At 41.2% G+C, this 25,536-nt stretch overlaps 1 protein-coding gene across 3 annotated transcripts in view; it reads right to left on the bottom strand.

Annotated features, from left to right (window-relative positions):
• Positions 1-1,069: 1,069 nt before the first annotated feature.
• TTC12 (tetratricopeptide repeat domain 12) overlaps positions 1,070-25,536 on the bottom strand; it is a 355,554-nt gene continuing 331,087 nt past the window's right edge. For all 3 annotated transcript variants that reach the window (XM_073603090.1, XM_073603091.1, XM_073603092.1), the window contains 2 exons: positions 8,937-9,162; positions 1,070-1,403 (listed from right to left, as the gene is read on the bottom strand). In XM_073603090.1, coding sequence (XP_073459191.1) covers positions 1,334-1,403; positions 8,937-9,162 — 296 coding nt within the window. In that variant the 3' untranslated portion in view covers positions 1,070-1,333. The remainder of the gene's footprint in view (positions 1,404-8,936; positions 9,163-25,536) is intronic.

Below are 25,536 nucleotides of genomic sequence, written 5' to 3'. Positions count from 1 at the left end.
GGATAGGGATAAGTAAACACTACAGATATATGTGCTTTGCTCAGATTCCATGACTGAACAAGCTGAAGTTAGAAGCTGATAGGCTACCCTGCAGAGCTGCACCAGATTTCGCACTCTCCAGTTTTAGTAAATCAAACCCAAAGTCTGGTTGGCAAAGCCTGACTAGGCAGCTCTCATGTATCTGGGTCCTCAAGAAGTACCCTGGGTGGAAATCTATAGAGAAGAAAAAATGAGAGCATCATGCCACTGGTTTTAGAGTCTGAAAATACATTTCTTGTCTTTTTATACATAATAAAGATAACATAGAATAAAACAGTCAACATATTTTTTTAGGTTAAGAACAGCCCCTTTCATCATTGCTTTAGAAGTTGCATATGCATAAATGGCTGGACTCTGAACTCTTAACACACAAAAAAAATCAGCCCAAGAGAAATTACTTACTATTAATCTAATGTGTCCCTAGCTTCTGTTTTTCTTGAAATCTTCCTACCAATGCTGCTCCTAGGGGCATCTGGCTTTTATTTTTATCTGCCTCTAAATGCCCCTGCATGTTAGCCTATGTGTCCATGCACACTTAGGCTTTTTAGAAGAGTTTAGAGGCAGGAGTAGCAGAGTTTTGAAAGAAAAAATGCTTGACACTTCTAAACACATCTTAACTCATCTAAATGTGCGTTAACACTAGGCATGTTTAGGACTTGAACGTTAATTTTAATGGCCAAATAATATTATTATTCTGGCCAATGAGATGAATTAACGCCCAAGCACAAGACATGGCTAAATGCGCCTAAATGCATCATACGCTTACTTACAAGCACCAAGTGTTTTTTTCTGCCAAAATGCCCCTGCCAGGAGGACAGACATCTAGGGGAGATAGAAAAATGTCCAGTGTGCTTGAGGCCAAAAAATGAAATCTAAACCTTACTTTGTACTGTGGATAATACAGCTGTACTAGAAGCATGCCATTGGTAAATAAATGGAACAGTAAGTATACTTTATACTGCTGATCTAAAGGGCTCCATCACACTTGTATGCTGTAGTTACAATGTAACACACTTTAAGCCTAGAGTCATTAAAAAAAAAAAAAAACTTGCAAAATTATCCTTTATTGGTTCGTATGCTTTTGTAGAGCTTTTATAAAAATATTTCACCATATTACAATAAATAGAATTACACATAATGTCTGTTTAGAAAAATGTTTCCACAAGTTATGCTAAGAGGAAATAAAATAACAAATATGGAAAACCAGCATCTACTACAAGACAGACTTCAACAATGTTCACATTTTCAGTTCAGTTTTATTCTTTTATACTTAGTATCTGGTGCAGGAGTTCAATCATTTGATGTATTTCATACAAGAGTTGAGAATTTCAATTCCATGAAGTTCCCGAAGTTGTGTCAGGTACCTGACAAAAAAAAAAGTATCATGAAAATTCTATGTTTAAGTTCTTTTTATTCATTTAACAAAGAATTACAAAACAAAATGCATCACCATAAGGTACATTCTAAAGTACAAAAGACATTAAGATGTCAGACACCACATAACATGAATACAATAACCTACATCTGTATAAAAGGTGTATCTTCTAGAACCTTATCATAATTACCAAATAATGAAAATTATTTTTCTGTTTCATAATAGTTTTAACATTGCACTGATAGAACACATTCTATTGGAAACATGCTAGCCTCAGCTTATGTAAAAGCATTTATACAAAAGCTATTTGTACAGTAAAGTACAAAATATAGATTTTTAGAATTACATGATTTGTCCTTGAAATAGGAGCTTATTGCTTTTTTTAAATATATATCTGACTTACTAACCTGTTCTATATAATAGAGAATGTACTAACTGTTCCCAGTGCAGATGTAAAATAAAAGACAGAGTTAGCTGTTTACATTTATTATTCCATAGGTACTACATGTGCAAATGTGGAATCTCTCAAAATCACAGACACATTTGCTTAGCTTTTAGTAATATAGTCATGCACATGATGCAGAAGCCACCTATACCAATATTGCAGAACAGACAATACAATCATAAGACAAAATCACTTAAATAGTAGCCCACCCATTTGTGAGTCATTGTAAACTCATCTGTTCTTTACACATAGAGGTGCTTTTTCTTCTCAACCTTTTTACCCTGGAGGAACCCAGGTCTTGGGGAACCTCTGCTAAGACTAATTAACTGGGGGGTACATTGGAAAATGTCTATTATATTGGTTGGGTGAATGTCCCCTTACAGTAGTGGTCAGAATGTCACTGTTACAGTTAGATTAAAGGATCATTGATGTCATGCTGTTGACACCAACAAATGGGAGGTCAATTAGCCACAGCTCAATGAACCCCTAGGAACCTCTGGAAAACCCTACCTGAGAATGGTTGCTCTGCAGGTTTTCTCATATGTTCCAATGCATATGGCAGCCATGATCAAGTTTTAAAGCAAATATATAAAATGTGAAACAAAAGTGTCACAATACCCAGATAAACCCTCCCACCTTTTAGCTCATTAGTGGGGTTTTAAATTACAGCAGTGCTCTTTAACCGCTTGCTGATGTACCCGTACGTCACTCTATTATTGGCGGCTAGCGAGCACGTGCTTGGCGCCATGGGAGCATGCCTGTGGGTCTCGCGGACTCCATGTCCGCCGGTGGCCCACGATCGTGGCATGGGGAAAAATAAGTAAAGGTGAAACAATCATCAGTGATAAACTAATAATAATATTCCACAGCAGCACAAAAGTTTCAAAATTTGTGAAAACAATATATAAAGTGAACAAAATTGTGTATATATAGGCAAACATATAAGTGAACTCCTAATGTATAACTTTATATCTAAAGTATAGGCTTATAAGTGGTTAATATTACAGGCGGCTAAATGCCCACAACCCCGACCTGAGTTCAGGTTTCTGAGTGTTAATGGGATAGATGGATAAGGACCTGAGTATTGCAGCATGGCCGTACATTTAAAAAGAATGGCCAGCGATGGGTTAAGGATGAGGCAGAGGAGGATAGCTAAGACAGATTGCTGTGCCATGTATCACCCGCTGTGACGTAGATATAACGAAAGTCATCAGGCGTGGCTACGCGGTAACCGGATGTGAAGTACTAAAGTCAGGAGAATGAGTGGCGTGGTCTGTATAGTGGTCACACCAGCGTGGAGATGGTAAGATGACTATAGGACTGCTACCAGACTTCTTTTTATTTACAATGCAGGATTGTAATGTTTTACATGTAAGTGAATATCTTTTATTTGAATAAATTACTTGTGTTTGAAGTAATACACTATTGGAGGCTTTCTTTTTGTGTTCATATACTTGATGAGATATAAGGTTATAAGGAAGGTGGAGTAGTGAGCTGGATTCCTTATAAGGGAATAACATCTACTTTTAAGCGCTATTGCCTACCCATAAGCATAGGGGGGCAATATGGTCTGGTGTGTTTTATTCCTAAGGAAGATGTGATCACAGTATCACAGTGGTGGATTCAAGGTGTCACGTTGGAGACAAGATTTCACACTTGTGTGTGATGATCACACATACTGTACTTTATATTGTGGGACATATATATAATATAATTTTTCTGTACTATTTCATTTGGACCCACTCCTTTTTTGGATATGTTCAATTTTGCAGGAGTTCACTTATACACACTATATTACCAAAAATATTGAGACGCCTGCACATGAACTTTAATGGCATCCCAGTCTTATGCCCCGTACAACCGGTCGGACATTGTTCGGACATTTCGACAACAAAATCCTAGGATTTTTTCCGACGGATGTTGGCCCAAACTTGTCTTGCATACACATGGTTACACAAAGTTGTCGGAAAATCCGATCGTTCTAAACGCGGTGACGTAAAACACGTACGTCGGGACTATAAACGGGGCAGTGGCCAATAGCTATCATCTCTTTATTTATTCTGAGCATGCGTGGCACTTTGTCCGTCGGATTTGTGTACACACGATCGGAATTTCCGACAACAGATTTTGTTGTCGGAAAATTTTATATCCTGCTCTCAAACTTTGTGTGTCGGAAAATCTGATGGAAAATGTGTGATGGAGCCTACACACGGTCGGAATTTCCGACAACAAGGTCCTATCACACATTTTCTGTCGGAAAATCCGACCGTGGGTACAGGGCATTAGTCCGTAGGCTTCAATATTGAGTTGGCTCACCCTTTGCAGCTATGACAGCCAGGGCTGGCCCAAGACATTGTGCTGCCTGGGTCCAAGAATGAAATGCTGCCCCCCCCAAAAAAAATCATGCTCACCAAAAGGCCCCCTGTCAGAAAACATGAATCAGACTGAGGCAGAAGTACAGTTAAATCTCACTTGTTTAATAATAATAAAAAAAGGTAAACAGAGTCAACGTAGTCAAAACATAGCCAGAGTTCAGGACAGAGTCAGACAAGCCAAACCGTCAGGGAGCCAGAGATGAGCGTAGTAGAACAGCAAGCAAGATCTGGAGCCAGAAGGAATGTCAGCCAAGAAATTCTTTAATAGGAACACAGGAGAGCATCTCTAGAGATGTGACCAAGGCGAAGGTAGAGATCATCTGTGCTGGACGGCTTAAGTAGGCAGGATATCATCAACAGGTGAGTCACTTTGGAGAGATAGGAGCTGGCAATCAGCCGACAGTTGAGCGGCCAGCTCAGAGAAGGAAGGGCTGAGCTCAGCCCTGACACCCCCACATCTATTATTTCATATCATGATAAATAAAACTAAAAATTTAATTTATCGGGAAGTCAGATTTTGCACTAAACACATACATGTGAACCTAGGTTAAGGGCTAGTGTAGTATATAGACAGGCTAGGGTGGTATACAGACAGGCTAGGGTAGTATATAGACAGGCTAGTGTATACAGAGAGGCTAGGGTATACAGACAGGCTAGTGTATACAGAGAGGCTGGGGTATCCAAACAGGCTAGTGTATACAGACAGGCTAGTGTATACAGACAGGCTAGGGTATACAGACAGGCTAGGTATACAGACTCACCTGGCTCCACCCCTGCTCAGGAGCTTGTGTGAGAAATTTCCTCCCGCCTCTATCATATGAGTGGAGCAAGAGAGGAGACCCACTCTCACACTGATCTCTGGCTTCTGGCTGTCACTAAAGAATCAGGTGCAGATTCAGTGAGAGTGCCGCGGCTGTGCGGGACAGCGCTGTGTCAGGCAGCCCATGACACTCTCACTGAGTCTGCACTCATTGCAGACCGTGTAGGTAGTGGCGGTGCTGCTCTCCTCCCTCTCTCAAATTGGCACCTGGGTCCATTGGACCCACTGGGACCCATGGTAGGGCCGCCCTGATAACAGCTTCAACTCTTCAATGATGGCTTTTTGCACTGGTCCAAATCATTTGGTGAAGAGGGGATTATGGTGTGGAGTTGTTTTTCAGGGGTTGGGCTTGGCCCCTTAGTTTCAGTAAAGGTAACTCTTAAGGCGTCAGCATACCAAGACATTTTGGATGATTTCCTTTCTGTTCCAACATGACTGCGCACCAGTGTACAAAGCAAGGTCCATAAAGACATGGATGAGCGAGTTTGTGGTGGAGGATCTTGACTGACCTGAACAGAGTTCTGACTTCAACCCAATAGAACACCTTTGGGATGAATTAGACCTGAGACTGTGATCCAGGCCTTCTCATCCACATCAGTGCCTAACCTCACAAATGCGTTTCTGGAAGAATGGTCAAACATTCCCATAGACACACTCCTAAACCTTGTGGACAGCCTTCCCAGAAGAACTGAAGCTGTTATAGCTGCAAAGGGTGGGCCAACTCAATATTGAATCCTACCGACTAAGACTGGAATGCAATATATTGTTTTCACCAATTTTGAAAATGTTGCGCTGCTGTGGAATATTATTATTAGTTTATCACTGATGATTGTTTCACCTTAATTTATATGGTCTATGTAGCAAGCAGAGGCATAGCTAATATTATGTTTAATTAACAAGTATTAGGGCCTGTGCGTGGTGGAACACATTTATAAGGGCATTATTTGCACTTCTACACCATCTTTGGAATCATTTGTTTTTTGTCTATTAGATATAATAGACACACTGTCTACGCCACTGATTTCAGCTACCAGAGTCTTGCCATCTTCAGAAGTTTTCTGATGACTCTGTGGTAGTGGTATGTATCAGGGATGGGGAAGAGACTGTGGACTGTGGTGGAGAACTTTTTCACATGGTGTGAGGTTAATCATCTGCTAGCTGAGGTGTCCTTTTATGAAAGTGCGGTAAAATACCGCTTTTCAGTTCTCAGGCATTCTCAGAGGAGATCGCTCTCCTCTGAGTGCCTGTTTATGAAAGTGTGTAGATCGCTTCTCATGTTGAGTTGAGGAGCGATCTACAAACGCCGGGAACTGCTGAGAATGGCTCCTCTCACTGTAATCTCGTGTGATATAGCGGGATTACAGTATGAGGAACCATAAAATACAAAAGTTTAACACAAATCAGCACACATTATTCCCCAACATATTAATAAAATAATAAAGATAAATTCCCCCTACACAATATACATTAACCTAATTATAAAAAAAACATTGTTTTTATCAATATTTAAAGATCATACATGTTCCTATTTAAATGTGAATGGTGTATAGTAAATGAATGTAATGCACATATGTAATGCAGCTATACACCATTCATATAAATGCAAAATACATTTATAATCATTAAAAAAATAATTTTAATAAAGTATACAAGTATAAATATTTATTAATAAATTAAAATAAAATATATTTCATTATAGATAAACATAAAAATTGATAAACTGGTGCGATGCGAGAACACTGCGAATCCACTGCGGGTTCCCGCATCGCACCGACTCGCATGTCAGTTCACACTGCCATATGCGAATCGCTGGGGAGTGTCAGTGCGATCTGCAAACTCGGACAGTAATCGAATCGCATGGGTGTGAACACCCATGCAATCCGATTCTGCTGTGGACCAAAAAAAGGGTCCTGTAAGAGTTTGGTCCGAGGGCAATGCAAATTTAGCAATATTATCTGTATGGCTGAAATCGCATCGCACAGAGATCGGATGTGATTTTGCACTGCGGTGCGAATCACATCCGATCTCGGACACCGCAGCAGTGGGAACTGGCCCTAAATCATATTGCATTTGCACCAAAATGGTACAGGACCCTTTATTTGGTCCGCACTGGAATCGGATCGCATGGGTGTGAACACCCATGCGATCCGATTCCTGCACCATTACATAGTTCGCACTGCGATCTGTGAAATGATCTGGGGGTGTCATTAACTTTACATTGACACCCGCAGTGGTGCGCAGATGTCAATGTAGGTGCGATGTGAAAACCCGCACAGGAATCACGCTGGTTCACGCATCGCACAAGTGTGAACCCAGCCAGAGACGTGAACATCTAAAAAAAAAAAAAAAAAATATATATATATATATATATATATATATACATATATATATATATATATATATATATAGATGTATATTTATATATATATATATGTGTATGTGTGTATGTGTATATATATATATATATATATATATATATATATGTGTGTGTGTATATGTATGTGTGTGTATATATATATATATATATATATATATATATATATATATATATATATATATATATATACACTATAAATTCCTATCCTGCTGGTTTTGGGGTGTGTAATGATGGGGAAGGTGTGCTCTGACTGTTTGGTGAAAGAAAGAAGTCAAAAGACTTCTTTCTTTCTCCAGAATATCAGCCAGTTTCAGGCTTCTCACTGATTCTCCACTTCTGAAATGGTGAATCAGAAAGTGAGAATTCTGTCACAGATCGCCAGTGAGGTGTGGAGATCGCACCTTCATAAACTGGCCGTTTCTGTGAATTCTCACTGTGCTGAGATAATCAGCGGAGAACATGTTCTCCGCTGATTATCTCAGTTTCATAAACTGGTAAAGCGCTGAGATCAGCGGTGAGACTCGGGATCGCTGCTGATCTCAGTTTCATAAAAGGACACCTGAATGTGAATAAGACAAAGGAGCTGGTTGTGGATTTCAGAAAGAGGAAGCCACCAGTGACCCCAATCCCTATCCAAGGAGTGGGTGTAGAGGTAGTAGACTGTTACAAGTATCTGGGGGTGCACATAGATAATAAGCTGGACTGGAGCAAGAACACTGAGGTGCTCTAGAGGAAAGGCCTTTTTGAGGTGACTGAGGTCCTTTAACATCTTCCGGATGATGCTGAACATGTTTTATGAGTCTGTGGTGGCAAGTACTCTCTCTCCTGTATGCATTGGCATGCTGGGGAAGCAGGCTTAAGGTGTTCAACACCAACAGATTCAACAAACTGATTCGCAAGTGATGTTGTTGGATTAGAATTGGATTCTTTTACAACAGTTTTGGAGGAGAATGTTGTTCAAGTTACGTTCTATCTTCAAAAACTCCTCACACCCACTCCACAATATGCTGGTCAGTCTGCTGAGTACCATCAGTGACAGATTGTTACACCCACAATGCACCACAGAAAATCATTTTTGCCTATGTTGATCAAGATATATAATTCTTTTCTGTGAGGGCTGGAGGTGAAGATTTAATTCTGGTTATTTATGATCAGGATTTTGTGTTATTTTTTATAGTATGTTGGTATTGTGTTGGATATTATCTGGAGTGGTGTTGGAGAAAGTGGTGTATTATTTGTATTTGGTAGTTCGCCTGTTATTTTAATCTGTGTGATTTTTTTTTTTCTATGTAGTATTTTAATTGTATGAATGTTTTATTTGTAGTATAGTTTTAATTGTATTATTTGGTGTTAATGTCTGTTATTGGTACTTTTGTTGTGTTTTTGCATCTTATTCAGTCTATTGTTGTGATCTTGTGTTGTCTTTGTTAAGTGTGTCTGTGTCGCAACAATTTTCCAATTTCCCTTTGGGATTAATAAAGTATTCTGTTTTCTGTATCTTTTACCTTGGTTCCATGGAGCACAGTTTCCCCAATGCTATGGCTGCATTCTGCTGCACTGAGGACCTCTTGGCATCACCGCCAGCATGGGTCAATAAAAGTTTCAGGATATCAGACTGGAGGAGGGAGGTAGCTGACCCTGGTACATCAAAGCAACAGCCCAAGCAAAGAGCTGTATTCCCAACAATGATCTCATCTTCAGATCGCAGCAGGTTTATCAAAGTTCTGAATCCTTAGGAGGAGAAAAAATATTTGGTTTGTATGAATGGCAAGATTTTCAAATTAATTTTTACAGGCACTTTGCTATCAGTCAGATCTATGAAGGCCCACAAGAAAAAAAAACCTTTATATACAATCTATTTATAATAAGTAGAATATGCAGTTGGAAAGTGTAAATCAGAGGTTCAGGGAAAAAAAAAGAAATTATCACCAAGAAGAAATCCATTAAAGGTAAAAATACAAGTTCACTGTCTTAACCAACCCAGTTGCTGTCTACAGTCTGTTCTGTTCGCAATTTAAAATTTTTGTTTTAACCTCACTTTTATTCCTGTGACATTTTTAATCTGGACTGTAAAGCCTCTTAACACATGGTATGATTGTTGGCAGGGGATTGTCTGTTGATTGTCTGTTGAAAGACTGTTGTCCTAAAATTTTACCGTTAGTATGCACCTTTTGACAATTGTTGTCCAACTTTCGGCCAACAAATGTTGGATGGCAGGCTAGGAAATGTCCAGGGGACAACGGTTTGACATCAGATTTTTGTATGGTCAGTACCCAAATCCGTCACACAAAAGTTGAAAGTACAAACGCGCATGCATCTCCAGGAAGGAAGACAGCCAGGAGGGCTGGAGAGTATTACAATCAGAGAAATGACAGGCATGCCTGAAGGGACTGGGTGCAAGCAGTCTGGGATGGATGCAGAGTCAATCTGGGAGGACTGTGGAGAAGTAGCCAGGAGGGCTAGTGAAATGCCTGAAGAGTTGGTACTGGGAGCAGTAGCCACAGGAATATGACAGCTAAGCACTAAGACCTTGCACTTGCTCTGGATCTGACTGAGTCTGTGTTGGATCACCTTTTCAGTGCTACCTGGTCCTGGGGGATGTAGTTTTACAAGCAAGATTGTGCTGGAGGTAGAAGTGGAGAAGTGTATATACAGTATCTCACAAAAGTGAGTACACCCCTTACAGCCCAGTCTCTGAAGGGAGGGGATCATGCTCTGCTTCTGTATGTCACAGTACATGTTGGCATTCATGGTTCCCTCAATGAACTGTAGCTCCCCAGTGCCAGCAGCACTCATGCAGCCCCAGACCATGACAAGCCCACCACCATGCTTGACTATAGGCAAGACACACTTGTCTTTGTACTTGTTTGCCGCCACACACGCTTGACACCATCTGAACCAAATAAGTTTATCTTGGTCTCATCAGACCACAGGTCATTGTTCCAGTAATCCCTTAGTCTGCTTGTTTTCAGCAAACTGTTTGGTCTTTCTTGTGCATAATCTTTAGAAAAGGCCTCCTTCGCGGATAACAGCCATGCAGACCAATTTGATGCAGTGTGCAGCGTATGGTCTGAGCACTGACAGGCTGACCCCCCCCCCCCCACCCCTTCAACCTCTGTAGCAATGCTGGCAGCACTCATACGTCTATTTCCCAAAGACAACCGCTGGATATGACACTGAGCATGTGCACTCAACCTCTTTGGTCGACCATGGCGAGGCCTGTTCTGAGTGGAACCTGTCCTGTTAAACTGCTGTATGATCTTGGCCACCGTGCTGCAGCTCAGTTTCAGGGTCTTGGCAACCTTCTTATAGGCTAGGCCATGTAGAGCAACATTTTTTTTTTTTTTTTTTTTCAGATCCTCAGAGAGTTCTTTGACATGAGGTGCCATGTTGAACTTCCAGTGACCAGTATGAGAGAGTAAGACCGATAACACCAAATTTAACACACCTGCTCCCCATTCACACCTGGGACCTTGTAACACTAACGAGTCACATGACACCGGAGAGGGAAATTGGTTAATTGGGCCCAATTTGGACATTTTCACTTAGGGGTGTACTCACTTTTGTTGCCAGTGGTTTAGCCATGAATGGCTGTGTGTTGAGTTATTTTGCAGGGACAGCAAATTTACACTGTTATACAAGCTGTACACTCACTACTTTACATTGTAGCAAAGTGTAATTTCTTCAGTGTTGTCACATGAAAAGATATAGTAAAATATTTACAAAAATGTGAGGGGTGTACTCACTTTTGTGAGATACTGTATATTGTGTGTATATAGTTGTGTCCCTGAAGGATTCTGTGTTGATCATGTGGGCATCCCATAATAATCCTGTTCCCTATCCAAGTTCAACTGACTCCAGCGTGTGGAAAATGTGTGTGCCTGGTTGTGCAGGGTGGGAAATAAGCATATTCACCAGGAGCTCCTAGTGGGGTAGCGCTACATACAAATTCAATTTTTTTAAGTATGGGCCTACTTTACTTTTTTGCTGGCCCAAAGCATAGAGTTATATTTGTAAAGCATTAAAGATTAGAATATTTTGTATGTTATCTGCAAAAATATACAAAAAGTAAAAATAAAAATTAGAGTGCTACAGAAAATTCCTTCTCGACTGTTCTTGTTGTAGCTTATGTAGTGACAGAACAAAGAAAGCTTCCACTGTATCACAGGAGATTTTTATCGGTTTATAGCTTGTTGTTTAACACATGCCAAGAAGGAGTAGATACACAAGTACTAAAATGCACCTGAGCTTGAGAATGGTAATTTTTTACAAAAAGGATTTACTAAAAATATATCAATATACAATCATAAAATATAACTTAGTTATATTCTGTGGCCAGTGAAAATACAAATTATGTTTATTGGATCTATTCCTGATCTCAATACCAGTATGTTAAACCCTCTCCATTACCAGCTAATTTTTCAGTTTTCAGTGCTGAGACCATTTAACTGACAACTACTGTCATGCAACACTGTATCCAAATGAATTGTATATCATTTTTTGAAACACATAGAGCTTTCTTTTGGTGTTATTTAATAACCACATGACTTTTTATTCTCTACTATTTAAAGAAAACACTTTGGGTTAAAAGGGTTTGCATTACTTTTTGTTATAAAACATATCAAATAAAAACACCAGGACAGTACATACTCCCACAGAAATGACCTCTTTAGGAAAAAGCAAACACCCCAAGGTAATCTGATTTTTTTGCCACAAATTCTGAAAATGAAAACACATGTTGATATTGAAGTGGTTAAGGTGTGCTTAGTCTCTGAAGCCCAGTGCAAGTCTTCCATTATTATTGGAAGAAGGTTCCCCAATGGATAAAATTGCAAAGCACTGAAATTGCATTGTGTGCAATGACAAGATGTCATGGATAAACACCCCAAAAAATTAAACCAGCCTCAAAACCATCCTATAATCAGTGATAGTCAGTGGCAATATAATCCCATCCAACGCAGCATTGGTGGTAATGACATCTTAACCCCCCAGAAAAAAAAAAAAAATACCACAATCATTGGTGGTCAGTGGCATTTTAAACCACCCCACCCCCATTATTGGTGGTTATAAGCACTTTAAATCCTTCCTAAACACTGGGTGGTCAGTTGCCTTTAAGCCCCCATCCACCTTGAAGTGCAGGATTTCATCAATGGATCAATTCACGAAATCCTCATTTCTTTCCTTCTCCTTCCTCCGTTGTTACCATTTACAGTAGTGATTTCTGTGATTAACCATGACAGTAATCGCAAGGCACAGAACAGCTCTGATCAGCTCTGTACCATTTGGATGTATTCTCCACCATCAATAACAGCAGGAGCAGCTGCATTGAACATATCTGGGTATGTGCAACCAGTTGAAAAAAGTTTGTTTTTAAATGGCCTGTCAGGGTAATCACTCACACTCTTTTACTACAACCGCTGGTATAAAGGAAGTTACAGCAGACCTTTCATCAGCATTAGACTCCCGGTAAGTTAATTTTGTGCCTCAAAGTGAAAAGTAACAAAAGTTATTTTACGAAGAAACTACCAAGGTAGCTGGCATGGGCGTCCACAGAACTTTTTTCAGGGGAAGTGGGCATCATTTTAAGGTCACACATGCTCTGCCCCTTTTTGACAATGTAATTAATGGGAGCGGCTTAGTCATTATCACATGAAGTGCAGGCATGTGCCCATCAAATGTGGCCTGTACACTACGGAGGGTGTACAATATGTGTATATAGAGGGGGTGGATGGTATTAGTATCTACAGGAAGGAAGGTGGGTGTATATATAGCTGTAATCAGGACAGATGATGTATATCTGCAGTCAGTGCTGATGGAGGAAGGTCTCTATATACAGGAAGGAAGGTGGGTATATACATCTACCTGTATATAGAGACCTTTCTCCATCACTGACTGCAGATATACCTGGTATTATATCATAATAATATCACATTAAATAAATCTAAAACCATTTTTGTCTATCTGTATTTTACTAATCCTCATTGCATATAATGAAATATTTTTTTTATACATCATTTTGTTAAATCTTAACTTTTATGTGATAAACACTCTTTTTTTAACTATGCTAAATCTGAAAATATTTTTTTACAATATTGATCATAGAAAAAAAACTAAGTCCTGTCCAGTCCTAGATATAAAGTGAAAACACACAAGAAATGATATTGAATAGATAGAGCATTGAGTCCCCTCCATGAGGACAATAACCTAAAGTGACAACATGAAAAGCCCAAGTGAATACACAATCTCCCTTATACTGTGTAATGTGGGAAACCCTTGACCATGGCAGCTCCACCACAAAACTATCTGCAGTCAGTGCTGATGGAGGAAGGTCTCTAAATACAGGAAGGAAGGTGGGTATATACAGCTACCTGTATATAGAGACCTTCCTCCATCATCACTGACTGAAGATATACATCATCTGTCCTGTATACAGCTATATATACAGGACAGATGGTATATATCTGCAGTTAGTGATGATGGAGGAATACAGGAATGAAGATGGGGGTGTATATAGCTGTATACCGGACAGATTATATGATTGTAACAAGCCCCTTGCTCGCTCGGTTCCACTCTCCCGACACTCCTCTGCAGCTATAGAATCAGATTGCAATGTCTGATGGTTCGGTCATCCAATGCTCCGGGACTAGAACTACAGCTCTGTGCCGTTCTAACCCAGTTGAGATAGCTCAGAACAAACACCAGGCAGGCTGTATGTACAGTAAGTTCAAACAGGAATCTCCTTTATTGCAAAACACAGGCTTTTATACACTCAAAGTGGACGTGCAGACCTCCTGCTCATATTACTCTAACAATACAGCTGTAACCTAATTAACCTAATTAACATGAGCTAATTAACTAATCCCTTTAGACAGCCTAGATGACTCAGACATGACCATTAGGCCAGACTGGCCGTCTTGTAGTTCAGAAAATCCAATCAACATTATCACAATCAACATAGACTCTTCTTCACACAATAGCAGAGTTAATTAACACAAATAACAATGGGGATCTAATGACTCTTAGATCCCATAGTAGACTTATTTACAATACACATTTTAGCAGACAATAGACAGGTGTTGGAATTTACATCAGCATCTCCTAACAGTATCTGTCCCAGCATTATGAATCAGCCACTATTCCAATATGGCAAATCCAGGGTCCCCAGACATACAGCTCACAAAGAGCACCGTTCCCCCAAATGCAAGGGCCCCCAATCGATCGGCAAGAGGCTAGCATACAGTCCCCTCCAAAAGTCTCTTTCCCGGCTAGGTCTGTCACAATGATCTTTCCTATATCTGGTACCCCCCTTCACTGATCATACCTGTATGCACTCAGCTGCCCCCCCTCATCTCTTTATATGTCAGGCCCACACACACACAGCTCTGCCCCCCCGTACACAAACAGCCTCCTCCCTTTACTTGTACTCACAGCCCCCCACTTGTAAGGTGGTCTTCCTTCTCCCAGGTCCTGTTTCCACATGTCCCTGTGAAAATAAATTACAGCACACACGAGGGGCGCACATACAAAACGCAGTCAGAGGTGGCAGTAAAGAGCTCTGTAAGCCCAATGACACAGATACAGATCAGCAGCAGCTGTGGAGCCGCCTCGCACAAACACAGAGAGCAAGCACAGCTACAGATGTGGCCACGGCAGACCCTTGCCAATGTCAGGGGAGGCGACTCGCCCCTCTTTTTCCCTTACCTGTGGATGCCCATGGTAACTGGTTACATGACAAAACATCAGCCTGAACTCTTATTTTTACATTCAGCATAGATCTTGTGCTTAAATTCTTAAAAGTTTGATCATATAACCAGCTTTAATATTCAATCTTTTGCCACAAGGTTAGAAAAGGGGTGTTAAATCATTAATTAGTACCATCATCCTTTGAATGAATAGAGCAATGTTGGGTTGAAAGAGCAGACAGTAAGGACCTCTCCAATTGGATCCAATCTCTTTCAGAATTAATAGGACTATTGCGGTACCAAAGGGGTATAGACAAGAGTATTAAAAATTGTATAGTTTATTCAAAATAGGGATAAAAAAGTCCTACAGAGGACACAATATGAACAATAGCAACATAACACAATCATACAATAATTGTTACAGCAATATTGACAATCGAATTATATAAATAGTGCCTCCATAGACACATAGAGGCAAGTTATGTGGTACTTGCAGACGTGACCTCTACAGTTTCGCGGTTAAAAGCCGCTTCTTCAGGAGGCGTCTTTTTAGTACATACTCTACAAAATAGCAAACATAAAAATATCAACATTGCAATACATGAAAAGGGAAAACACATATACAAAAAAATACATTTGTTTTGGAGAAAATAATCGTTATTAAATGTTGCACTCACCAACCTACACCCACAAGGGGTTTGGAGCGATACTGTGAGACGCCCACAAAAGGGCAATCCCCCGGGGGCAGGCCAGGGGGGCACTAAGATGGTACTAGTATGAAAAAATATAGAAAATAAAGTATAAAAAATAAGCAAATGGGGTTCTATTAAATAAAAGAAACACCCAGGTGCATATAGTTGTGGTGGAAGGTGGTGAACAAGGGGATGGAAGGAGGGGAGGAAAAAAGGGGAGGGAGAAAAAGGGGGGAGGAGAAGAAAAGAAAAAAAAAGAGAGAAAGAGAGAAAAAAAGAAAAAAAGGGGGGAATAGGGGGGAAAAGGAGGGAGGGGAAAGCGTGGGGAGGGGAGGGGAGGGGAAGGAAAGGGAGGGGGGGAGGAAGGGAAGGGGAATGGAAAAGGGGGGGAAGAGGAGGGAGGGATGGGGAAAAGAGGAGGGGGGAAAAGGGGGAGAAGAGGAGGGAGGGATGGGGAAAAGAGGAGGGGGGGAAGGGGGAGGGATGGGGAAGAGGGGAAAAAAGAGAAGAGGGGGGAAAAAAAGAAGGGGAGGGAAAGGAGGGAAAGGAAGGGAAGGGAGGTCCATCACCTGACCAATATGGTAAAAGAAGTGAAGATGTTTAGAAGAGTGGGGGTTAATATCAAAGGATATACCCACCGTTACTGTGAAGTTAAAACCATTAGCAAATTTGATGGCTATCCACACCCAGGGTATATGAAGGGTAAAACGACAATGCACTAGAGGGACCAGGCAGCCAAAACATACAGGGTCCCTGAGAATAAAGAGATAAGTTTGAGTTGTGTCAGGTTTGCTGCATCTCTCTGCCCTGGAAAGAATAGCTACTTTCAGGCAGAGGAGAGAGGGAATATAACACCACATAGTATCATAGAATCCCCCCTCCCCACACATAAGAGACGTGATGGGTACTTACAATTTAGCAGCTGGCGTGAATGGACTACAGGGTGTGTGCCTCTTTGGCAGACAGCTGAATCTTCTGCCTTAAATGCCCCCAACCCGGAAGTTAAACGGCGCTGAGGACAACAGCTGCCGTCTCTTCCGGGTCCTATCCTCCTCTACTGCGCGGGCTTGCTATCCTCCGGCAGTGGGAGGGGCTCTTACTATATAATACTAATAATAATACTCTTGTCTATACCCCTTTGGTACCACAATAGTCCTATTAATTCTGAAAGAGATTGGATCCAATTGGAGAGGTCCTTATTGTCTGCTCTTTCAACCCAACATATAACCAGCTTTGGTGGAATTACAGGAAAGAGGTTTTTGCAGATGAAGTATTTAATGGCTTTTGTTAGTTTTTATGACTTTACAGGAGCACACAGGTTAGGGTAGCAGGGTAAAGATCTTACATTGAAGATAGGTCCATTTTAAAGGGGACCTGAACTTATCAAATCTTTTATTCCCCTTCTCCCTTGGTTTTCCCAGACCACAGTCAGGTAGTATTTAGAGTTTATGAAGTGCTCTTGGTAGTGTCCAATGTTAGATATGTGCACTGGATTGGGCCATAGAGAACAATGGTGGTCACACACACACCAAAGATTGAGACAGTCATCATGCTGTATTTCTGCTATATGTCTGGACTACAACAATGCCGCCAACTGTAAACACCACCGGCCCTGGGTGCATGCAGGAATGTCTGCATTTAAGGTCAATAATTCTAAAGCTGTTCATACATGGATCAAAATTTTTATCAATGTATGAGCAGACTGAATGTACCAATCAACTTCATTACCACCTGCCTGCCAAGTTTTTCCAGATCGATCAGTGCCGCCCACTATAGCTGGCAGCACTAATCTGTGTATTCTGATAGTGGAGCAGTCTCTTCACTGTCAGAATACAAAGACACAGCGGGAGGATTACCCCATTTACTTTGAATGTGCGGATGAGGGTAATTTTTTTTTCGTTTAACCCGCTTGTTAAAAAAAAATAAAAAATAAATCACACATGGGCTGCTTAAGAGTGGTTTTGATAAAGGGTGTATTTTAAGGAAGTTATTTAGTTTACAATTGTGCTTACCGTATAAGCTAGGGCTTGTAAGATAACTCATTAAAATGCATATACAGAGCCTTGAAAAAGTATTCACACCCTTTGGAATTTTTCCACATTTTCTCATGTTACAACCAAAACGTAAATGTATTTTATTGGAGTGTTATGTGATAGACCAACACAAAGTGGCACATAATTTGGAAGTGGAAGGAAAATAATGATACATTTTTTTACAAATAATTATCTTAAAAGTGTGGCATGCATTTGTATTTAGCCCCCCTGAGTCAATACTTTGTAGAACCACCTTTCGCTGCAATTACATCTGCAAGTCATTTTGGGTATATCGCTACCAGTTTTGCACATCTAGAGAGTGACATTTCTGCCCAGTCTTCTTTGCAAAATAGCTCAAGCTCTGTCAGTTTCGAGTGAGAGTGTCTGTGAACAGCAATTTTCAAGTTTTGCCACAGGTTCTCAATTGGATTTAGGTCTGGACTTTTACTGGGCCATTCTAACACATGAAAACCATTCCATTGTAGCTCTGGCTGTATGTTTAGGGTCATTGTCCTGCTGAAAGGTGCACCTCTGCCCCAGTCTCAAGTCTTTTGCAGAATCTAACAGGTTTTCTTCTTAAGATAGCCCTGTATTTGGCTCCATCCATCTTCCCATCAACTCTGACCAGCTTCCCTGTCCCTGCTCAAGAAAAGCATCCCCACAACATGATGCTGCCACCAGCATGTTTCACAGTGGGGATGGTGTGTTCAGGGTGATGTGCAGTGTTATTTTTCTGCCACACATAACGTTTTGCTCACCTGACCAGAGCACCTTCTTCCACATGTTTGCTGTGTCCCCCACATGGCTTTTCGCAGACTGCAAACAGGACTTCTTATGGCTTTTTTAACAAAGGCTTTCTTCCCACAGCTCTCCCACCTGAGCTGTAGATCTCTTTAGCTCTTCCAGAGTTACCAAAGACCTCTTGGTTGCTTCTCTGATTAATGCTCTCCTTGCCCAGTCTGTCAGATCAGGGGGACGGCCATGTCTTTTTAGGTTTGCAGTTGTGCCACACTCTTTCCATTTTTAGATGATGAATTGAACACTGCTCCATGAGATGATCAAAGCTTGCAATAAACTTCTCCACAACTTTATCCCTCACCTGTCTGGTGTGATCCTTGGGCTTCATGATGCTGTTTGTTCACTGAAGTTCTCTAACAAACCTCTGAGGGGTTCGCAGAATGACTGAGATTAGACTACACACAGGTGGACTCTATTTACTAATTAGGTGGCTTCTGAAGGCAATTGGTTCCACTAGATTTTAGTTAGGGGTATCAGAGTAAAGGGGGCTGAATACAAATGCATGCCACACTTTTCAGATATTTGTTTGTAAAAAAAATTGAAAACCATTTATCATTTTTTCATTCAAATTCACAATTATGTGACACTTTGTGTTGGTCTATCACATCAAATCCCAATAAAATATATTTTTGGCTGTAACATGACAAAATGTGGAAAATTTCAAGGGGTGTGAATACAAGGCACTGTGTAGCCAAAACTTCACTTTTTCTAGTTTTGGATTAGGGAAAAGTTAAACCCCCCTACCAGATATTATTTTGCTGTCTGCATCCTCCTGGGGAGATTTCCCATTATTTCCTGTACTGGAGACTCAATAGGAGATTAGGATAAAACTCCCCAAAGTGAGGTTATTTCCCCTCATAGACAGTTGTCACTGGAACATTTGCCCCATTGGCTATTTTCCCCCTTAACGCTTGTTCAATTTTCCCTCACTTTCTGTCTCAGTGGCAATGGTCAGCGGGACAAATAGAAAGGAAAATTGCCCCAATAGGGACACAGACAAAAAAAATAACCTAACCATAAAAAGTTTTGTCTTTGCATATGCTTGAAATTCAAATACTGCACTATTATCATTTTACAATATCCCAGTGACATTTTTAACCACTTCAATACCAGGCACTTTCCCCCCCTTCTTGCCCAAGCCAATTTTCAGCTTTCAGTGCTGTCTCTTTTTAAATGACAATTGCACAGTCATGCAACACTGTCCCAAAACTAAATTTTTATAATTTTGTTCCCAAAAATAGAGCTTTCTTTTGGTGGCATTTGATCACCTCTGGGGTTTTTATTTTTTGATAAACAAATAAAAAAAGACCAAAAATAATGAAAAAAAAATATGTTTTTCTTAACTTCTGTTATAAAATTTTGTAAATAAGTATGTTTTCTCCTTTACTAATGGGCACTGATAAGACGGCACTGATGGGCACTGATGAGGTAGCACTGATGGGCACTAATATGCAGCACTGATGGGCACTAATAGGTGGCACTGATATGCGGCATTAATGGGCATTGATAGGCGGCACTGATGGGCACTCATGGATGGCACTGATGAGCACTGAAAGGCTTCACTAATGGGTACTTATGGGTGGCACTGATAGGTGGCACTGATGGGCAAAGATAGGTGGTACTGATGGGCACGGATGGGCACTGATAGGTGGTACTGGACACTGATATGGGTGGCACTGATGAACACTGATGTGTGGCACTGATAGACATTACTGTAAAGGAGGCACTGGCAGGCATTACTGATGGGCACAGATTGACATCATTTTTAGGCACAGATTGACATAATTTTTGGGCACAGATTGGCATCCCTGTTGGCTATGAGTGGTGGTCATCCCTAGTGGTCCTGGTGGTGTCCCTGGTGGTCCTGGGTGGGCATCCTCGGGGGGGGACTGCGCTGATAATCAATCAGCACAGACTCCCCCTGTCAGGAGAGCAGCCGTTCGTTTCTCCTCTACTCGCTCCTGTCAGACGCGAGTGAGGAAAAGCCAACATGATTAGCTATGGACACAGCTGATCACGTGGTAAAGAGTCTCCGTCAGAGACTCTACCGAGAGCGGTGTTGTGGTATGTCAGACTGACATGCAGCACCACCGATCGCCGGGCTACGTGCCCCCGTGTGCGCCCTGCTTGCTATCCTGAAAGATGTCATATAATGTGGGGAGGGGTAGGACGGAGCTGTCAGCAGAGAAGGGGGTGATACACACCACACCGCACGCCATACGAGCCGTGGTTTATACATCATACCTTAGATAGTTTGGTGCACTAAAGCACCCGCAGATTGTGAGTACCCTCCTGGAGGAATATCTTTTTCTTTTAATAAATCCCTAGCTGTATTACACCATGGAGCTTTCTCTTTCGTTTATATGAATGTCATTTGGTTTTACCTGAGAGGATTGGAATACACACCAACGTACCCTGAATGAGCCCAGGAGTGGCTCCAATGCATGTTAGACACCGTTTAACTACCGTGTCACACGCTTAGAGGTGAGCGCAAGCACAATTGGGTGACCACAGGAGAGCACATTAAGCATGTTGTGATATGGACACCATTTAGGAGACGCATGATGGACACTTAATTTTTGGACACTGAATATTTGCACTTTATGTTCCGGTTTTAATCAGCCGATTATATTTTGATTGGACACTTGATTGTCACAAGAACAGCACTTGGATTTTACGTTTATAGCTATATTTATATATTTTTCCTTTTTGCATGATGCACTTTTGAGGATTTTTTATATAAGGATTGCACTTATTATATGTATATTCATATGTATATGTCTTTATTGGCACAATAATTATGGTGTTATTAGAAATATTTTTGCACTATCTTTCTTTTTTATATACATTTTAGCGTAGACACAATTGGTTATATATATTTCAAATACACGGAGTGAAACGTGGTGAAGTGTTTGCTGCTTATAAATATTTGACTTACACTATAGAGGCATTGGTCCACTTGTGGCTCGCAAGATCCCCACGTAATTAGCGGTGTTGTGGTATGTCAGACTGACATGCAGCACCACCGATCGCCGGGCTACGTGCCCCCGTGTGCGCCCTGCTTGTTATCCTGAAAGATGTCATATGATGTCATATTGTTGGGTTGGGATAACGGAATCACTATCAATATCCAGTAACTAATTTCAAATACTTTAAGCACTTCCCGCCCGGCCTATAGCAAAATGACGGCTGGGCGGGAAGTGGTTAAAGTATTTCAAATTATTATTGATTGATTATCTATAATGCAGTATAAATATTTCTCCTAAAAATAAATTACAGCTTTGAGGCACAAAGGGAATTTTGTTTTCCTTCATTCTAGAAATAACTAGTGTATTAGCTGTGATCACTCATACCATAGCGAAACGACAAGCAAGCTGTTCTCTCTCAGTTGTTATTCAACGCCGTCAGACAGAGCATGCTGGGATGATGGTACAATAGTTGAGTGGGCTAGCAAAGCATGTGGGCAAACATAATTTAAAACCAGCTGGAGAGACATAGGCTGCCTGTCTATCTCATAGGACCATGCCAGCAAATGCAACAACGTACACTATAATTCTGCATTTTAGATACCTGGATCAGGACTTCAAATTCCAGCATTACTTATTGCAGTTTTTTTTTTTTTGTTTCAATATTTTTATTGAGGTTTTTCAGAGTAAAGAGCTTTACAAACATTCATACCTGGTATATTCCATATCCTATAAATGTGATGATGGTACACAGCTAAACTTAAATATTTCAGATTTTTAGAAAACAAATAGAGCTGGGCAACGAAAAGGATACAGCACCGGGAACAAGAAACCCTGTGACAGTCTGCTGAATATGCCGGATATGCCTCCAGTCCACCCATCCACCCCACTTGGGAACTAACTGTGGACAGGTAGGGGCACATTCAACCAGCTCCCAGTCCTTTATCCCTTCCCTCCCCCAATTAGTGTATTAGTCATAAAACAAGAAATAGTTGCAGTTCATAATAACAATAAGTTGTAAACTAGAGAAACAGCAGAACTTCTCATCTAAAACTTGTTTTTATCTAAAAACCTTCAAATTTAATTATTTATAACCAGCACTGATCTCTTGTTGGTTGTTCATTCATTTAAGCATGACTAAGGACCATAACTGGGGAGCCTAGACCTCTTTATGGTGAGAAAGATACGGGAAGGGGGAGTGGAGGTAGGCGAGATATTCTTGAATCAGTGAATGCGTGAATGCATCTGGAGGTATTTGAAATCATCTCATATGTATGTTGCATTTAGGGAGTGCTCATATGTATCTTTAATGTAGCCATTCTAGAGTAATAACGAGAGTTCAGGGAGGATAGAGGGAGGAGGCGGGGGATATGTTGAGTTGTAGCCTTCTATTTTGCTGCTTCCTCATATTGAGGTCTCTCATGTCCTCAGGTCAAGATCTATTGATTGCTCGTCGATTCTTTATGAATGTGGGTGTAAATATGTTCCCAGTCCCCTACTGAAAGGTCTACCGCTAGTTCCCCTTCCCAGTGTTGGCTAATTTTGTTCATTTTAGGATTGCAATCAGCGCACATGAGTGAGTAGAGATCTGGGATCATGTGTCTTTGGGGCTCAGATCTGGAACAGAGTGTTTCAAAAGGGGTGCGATCTCTACACCATGTGGATGATGGTTTGGCGCTATTCAGAAAGTGACTAATCTGTAGGTATTTGAAGAGAAAATAGATTGGTCAGGGAATCTAGATGGGAGGGCACTGAATTGTAAAAGCTTGCCTTTTTCAAAGAAGTTTTCAGCCTGGATAGAAGTCTCTGGGATTCTGTGGTTTGTGGTGTGATCAGGGAGATCGGGGGGAAACTCTGAGTTACAGTAGATTGGAGAAAGAAGCAAGATTACATTTTTTACACGCTGCCCTAAAGCTTTGTAGCGTAGGGTCAATTATAGGGTGATTAGGACTCTCCTTTGGGATTAGACTCGACGTGATCCATGGTAAAAGGCGAATTTGCAATTGGGAAAATGATTCCTCGAGTTTAATCCAGTCTTTAGTATTGGTATGGACATGCCAGTCTATCACTCTGGTCAGATGGCATGACCAATAGTATTTATGTAAGTTTGGGAGGCCAATCCCCCCTTTCAAATTAGGAGTCACTGAGCTATCCCAGCCCAGCCGAGGATGCTTGAATAGCCAGAAGAAGTTCCTGCAAATCTGTCTGTATGAGGAAAAGAATCCCGTGGGAATTTTAACTGGCAGGGTTTGTAAGAGGTATAGGATTCTTGTGCAGTGCTCAGCCGTGTTTATAATATACTGTATGTAAGTGTTATATACGTCCAAGTGTAGACTAGGTTTTTTTAAATACCGTGTAAAATCTAAGTACTGTGCTCAACCGTGTTTATGTGTTTGTAATACATTTAGATGTTATGTATGTACTGCTCTCCTTAAACTCTCAAATGACCTACTAATGGCTAAAGCCAATGGACACTATTCTGTACTACTTCTCCTGGATCTCTCTGCTGCCTTTGACACAGTGGACCACCCACTCCTCCTCGAAAAACTCCACTCCTTTGGTCTCCGCGACTGCACTCTTCGCTGGTTCTCATCCTACCTATCCCACCGCTCCTTCAGTGTCACTTACAACTCTACTTCCTCTTCTCCTCTTCCTTTTTCCGTTGGGGTCCCCCAAGGTTCTGTTCTCGGACCTCTCCTTTTCTCAATCTACACCACCTCCTTGGGTCAGTTGATTGCCTCCCACGGCTTTAAATATCATCTCTACGCTGATGACACCCAAATCTATCTCTCCACCCCCCAGCTCTCTCCATCTGTCTCCTCACGCATTACCAACTTATTAGCAGACATATCAGCCTGGATGTCGCATCACTTTCTCAAACTCAACCTATCCAAAACCAAGCTCATGATATTTCCTCCCTCAGGTGCCACTTCCCCTGATCTCCCTGTCAAGATCAACGGCTCAACTATCAACCCATCTCGCCACGCCAAGGTCCTAGGTGTAATCCTGGACTCTGAACTAACCTTTCGACCCCACATTCTATCACTATCCAAAGCTTGCCGCCTCTGTCTTCGCAACATCTCCAAGATACGCCCCTTCCTAACCATTGACACCACAAAGCTTCTAATCCACTCCCTGGTCATCTCCCGCCTTGACTACTGCAACTCCCTCCTCATTGGTTTACCTCTAAATAGGCTATCCCCACTTCAGTCCATCATGAACGCTGCGGCCAGGCTCATCCACCACACAAACCGCTCAGCGTCTGCTACACCCCTCTGCCAATCCCTCCATTGGCTGCCACTCAGTCACCGAATTAAATTCAAGATACTAACTATAACTTACAAAGCCATCCACAACTTGGCCCCTAGCTACATCTCTAACCTAGTCACAAAATACCAACCTAATCGTTCTCTTCGTTCCTCCCAAGACCTCCTGCTCTCAAACTCCCTTGTCACCTCATCCCATGCTCGCCTTCAGGACTTCTCCAGAGCCTCCCCCATCCTCTGGAATGCTCTACCCCAATCCGTCCGATTTTCTCCTACTTTATCCACTTTCAGACGATCCCTGAAAACTCATCTCTTCAGAGAAGCCTATCTGGCCCCCACCTAACAACTGTACATTTATCTTCTCAATCAGCACATCACCCACAGTTATTACCTCTTGTATCTCTTGACCTCCCCTCTTAGATTGTAAGCTCTAAGGAGCAGGGCCCTCTGATTCCTACTGTATCAAATTGTATTGTACTTGTACTGTCTACCCTCAAGTTGTAAAGCGCTACGTAAACTGTTGGCGCTATATAAATACTGTATAATAATAATAATAATAATGTCCAAGTGTGGAACAGGTAAAAATAAATAAATTAGTATTTGGGGCTTTTAGATTATAGTGTTTAAAGTAAAATTGGATGAACTGTTCGGCTATCCCTTGGGATGTG

Source organism: Aquarana catesbeiana, linkage group LG10 (genome assembly GCF_042186555.1).
Source record: "Aquarana catesbeiana isolate 2022-GZ linkage group LG10, ASM4218655v1, whole genome shotgun sequence".
Lineage (NCBI taxonomy): Eukaryota > Metazoa > Chordata > Amphibia > Anura > Ranidae > Aquarana > Aquarana catesbeiana.
This window is presented reverse-complemented; position numbering and strand designations above follow the sequence as displayed.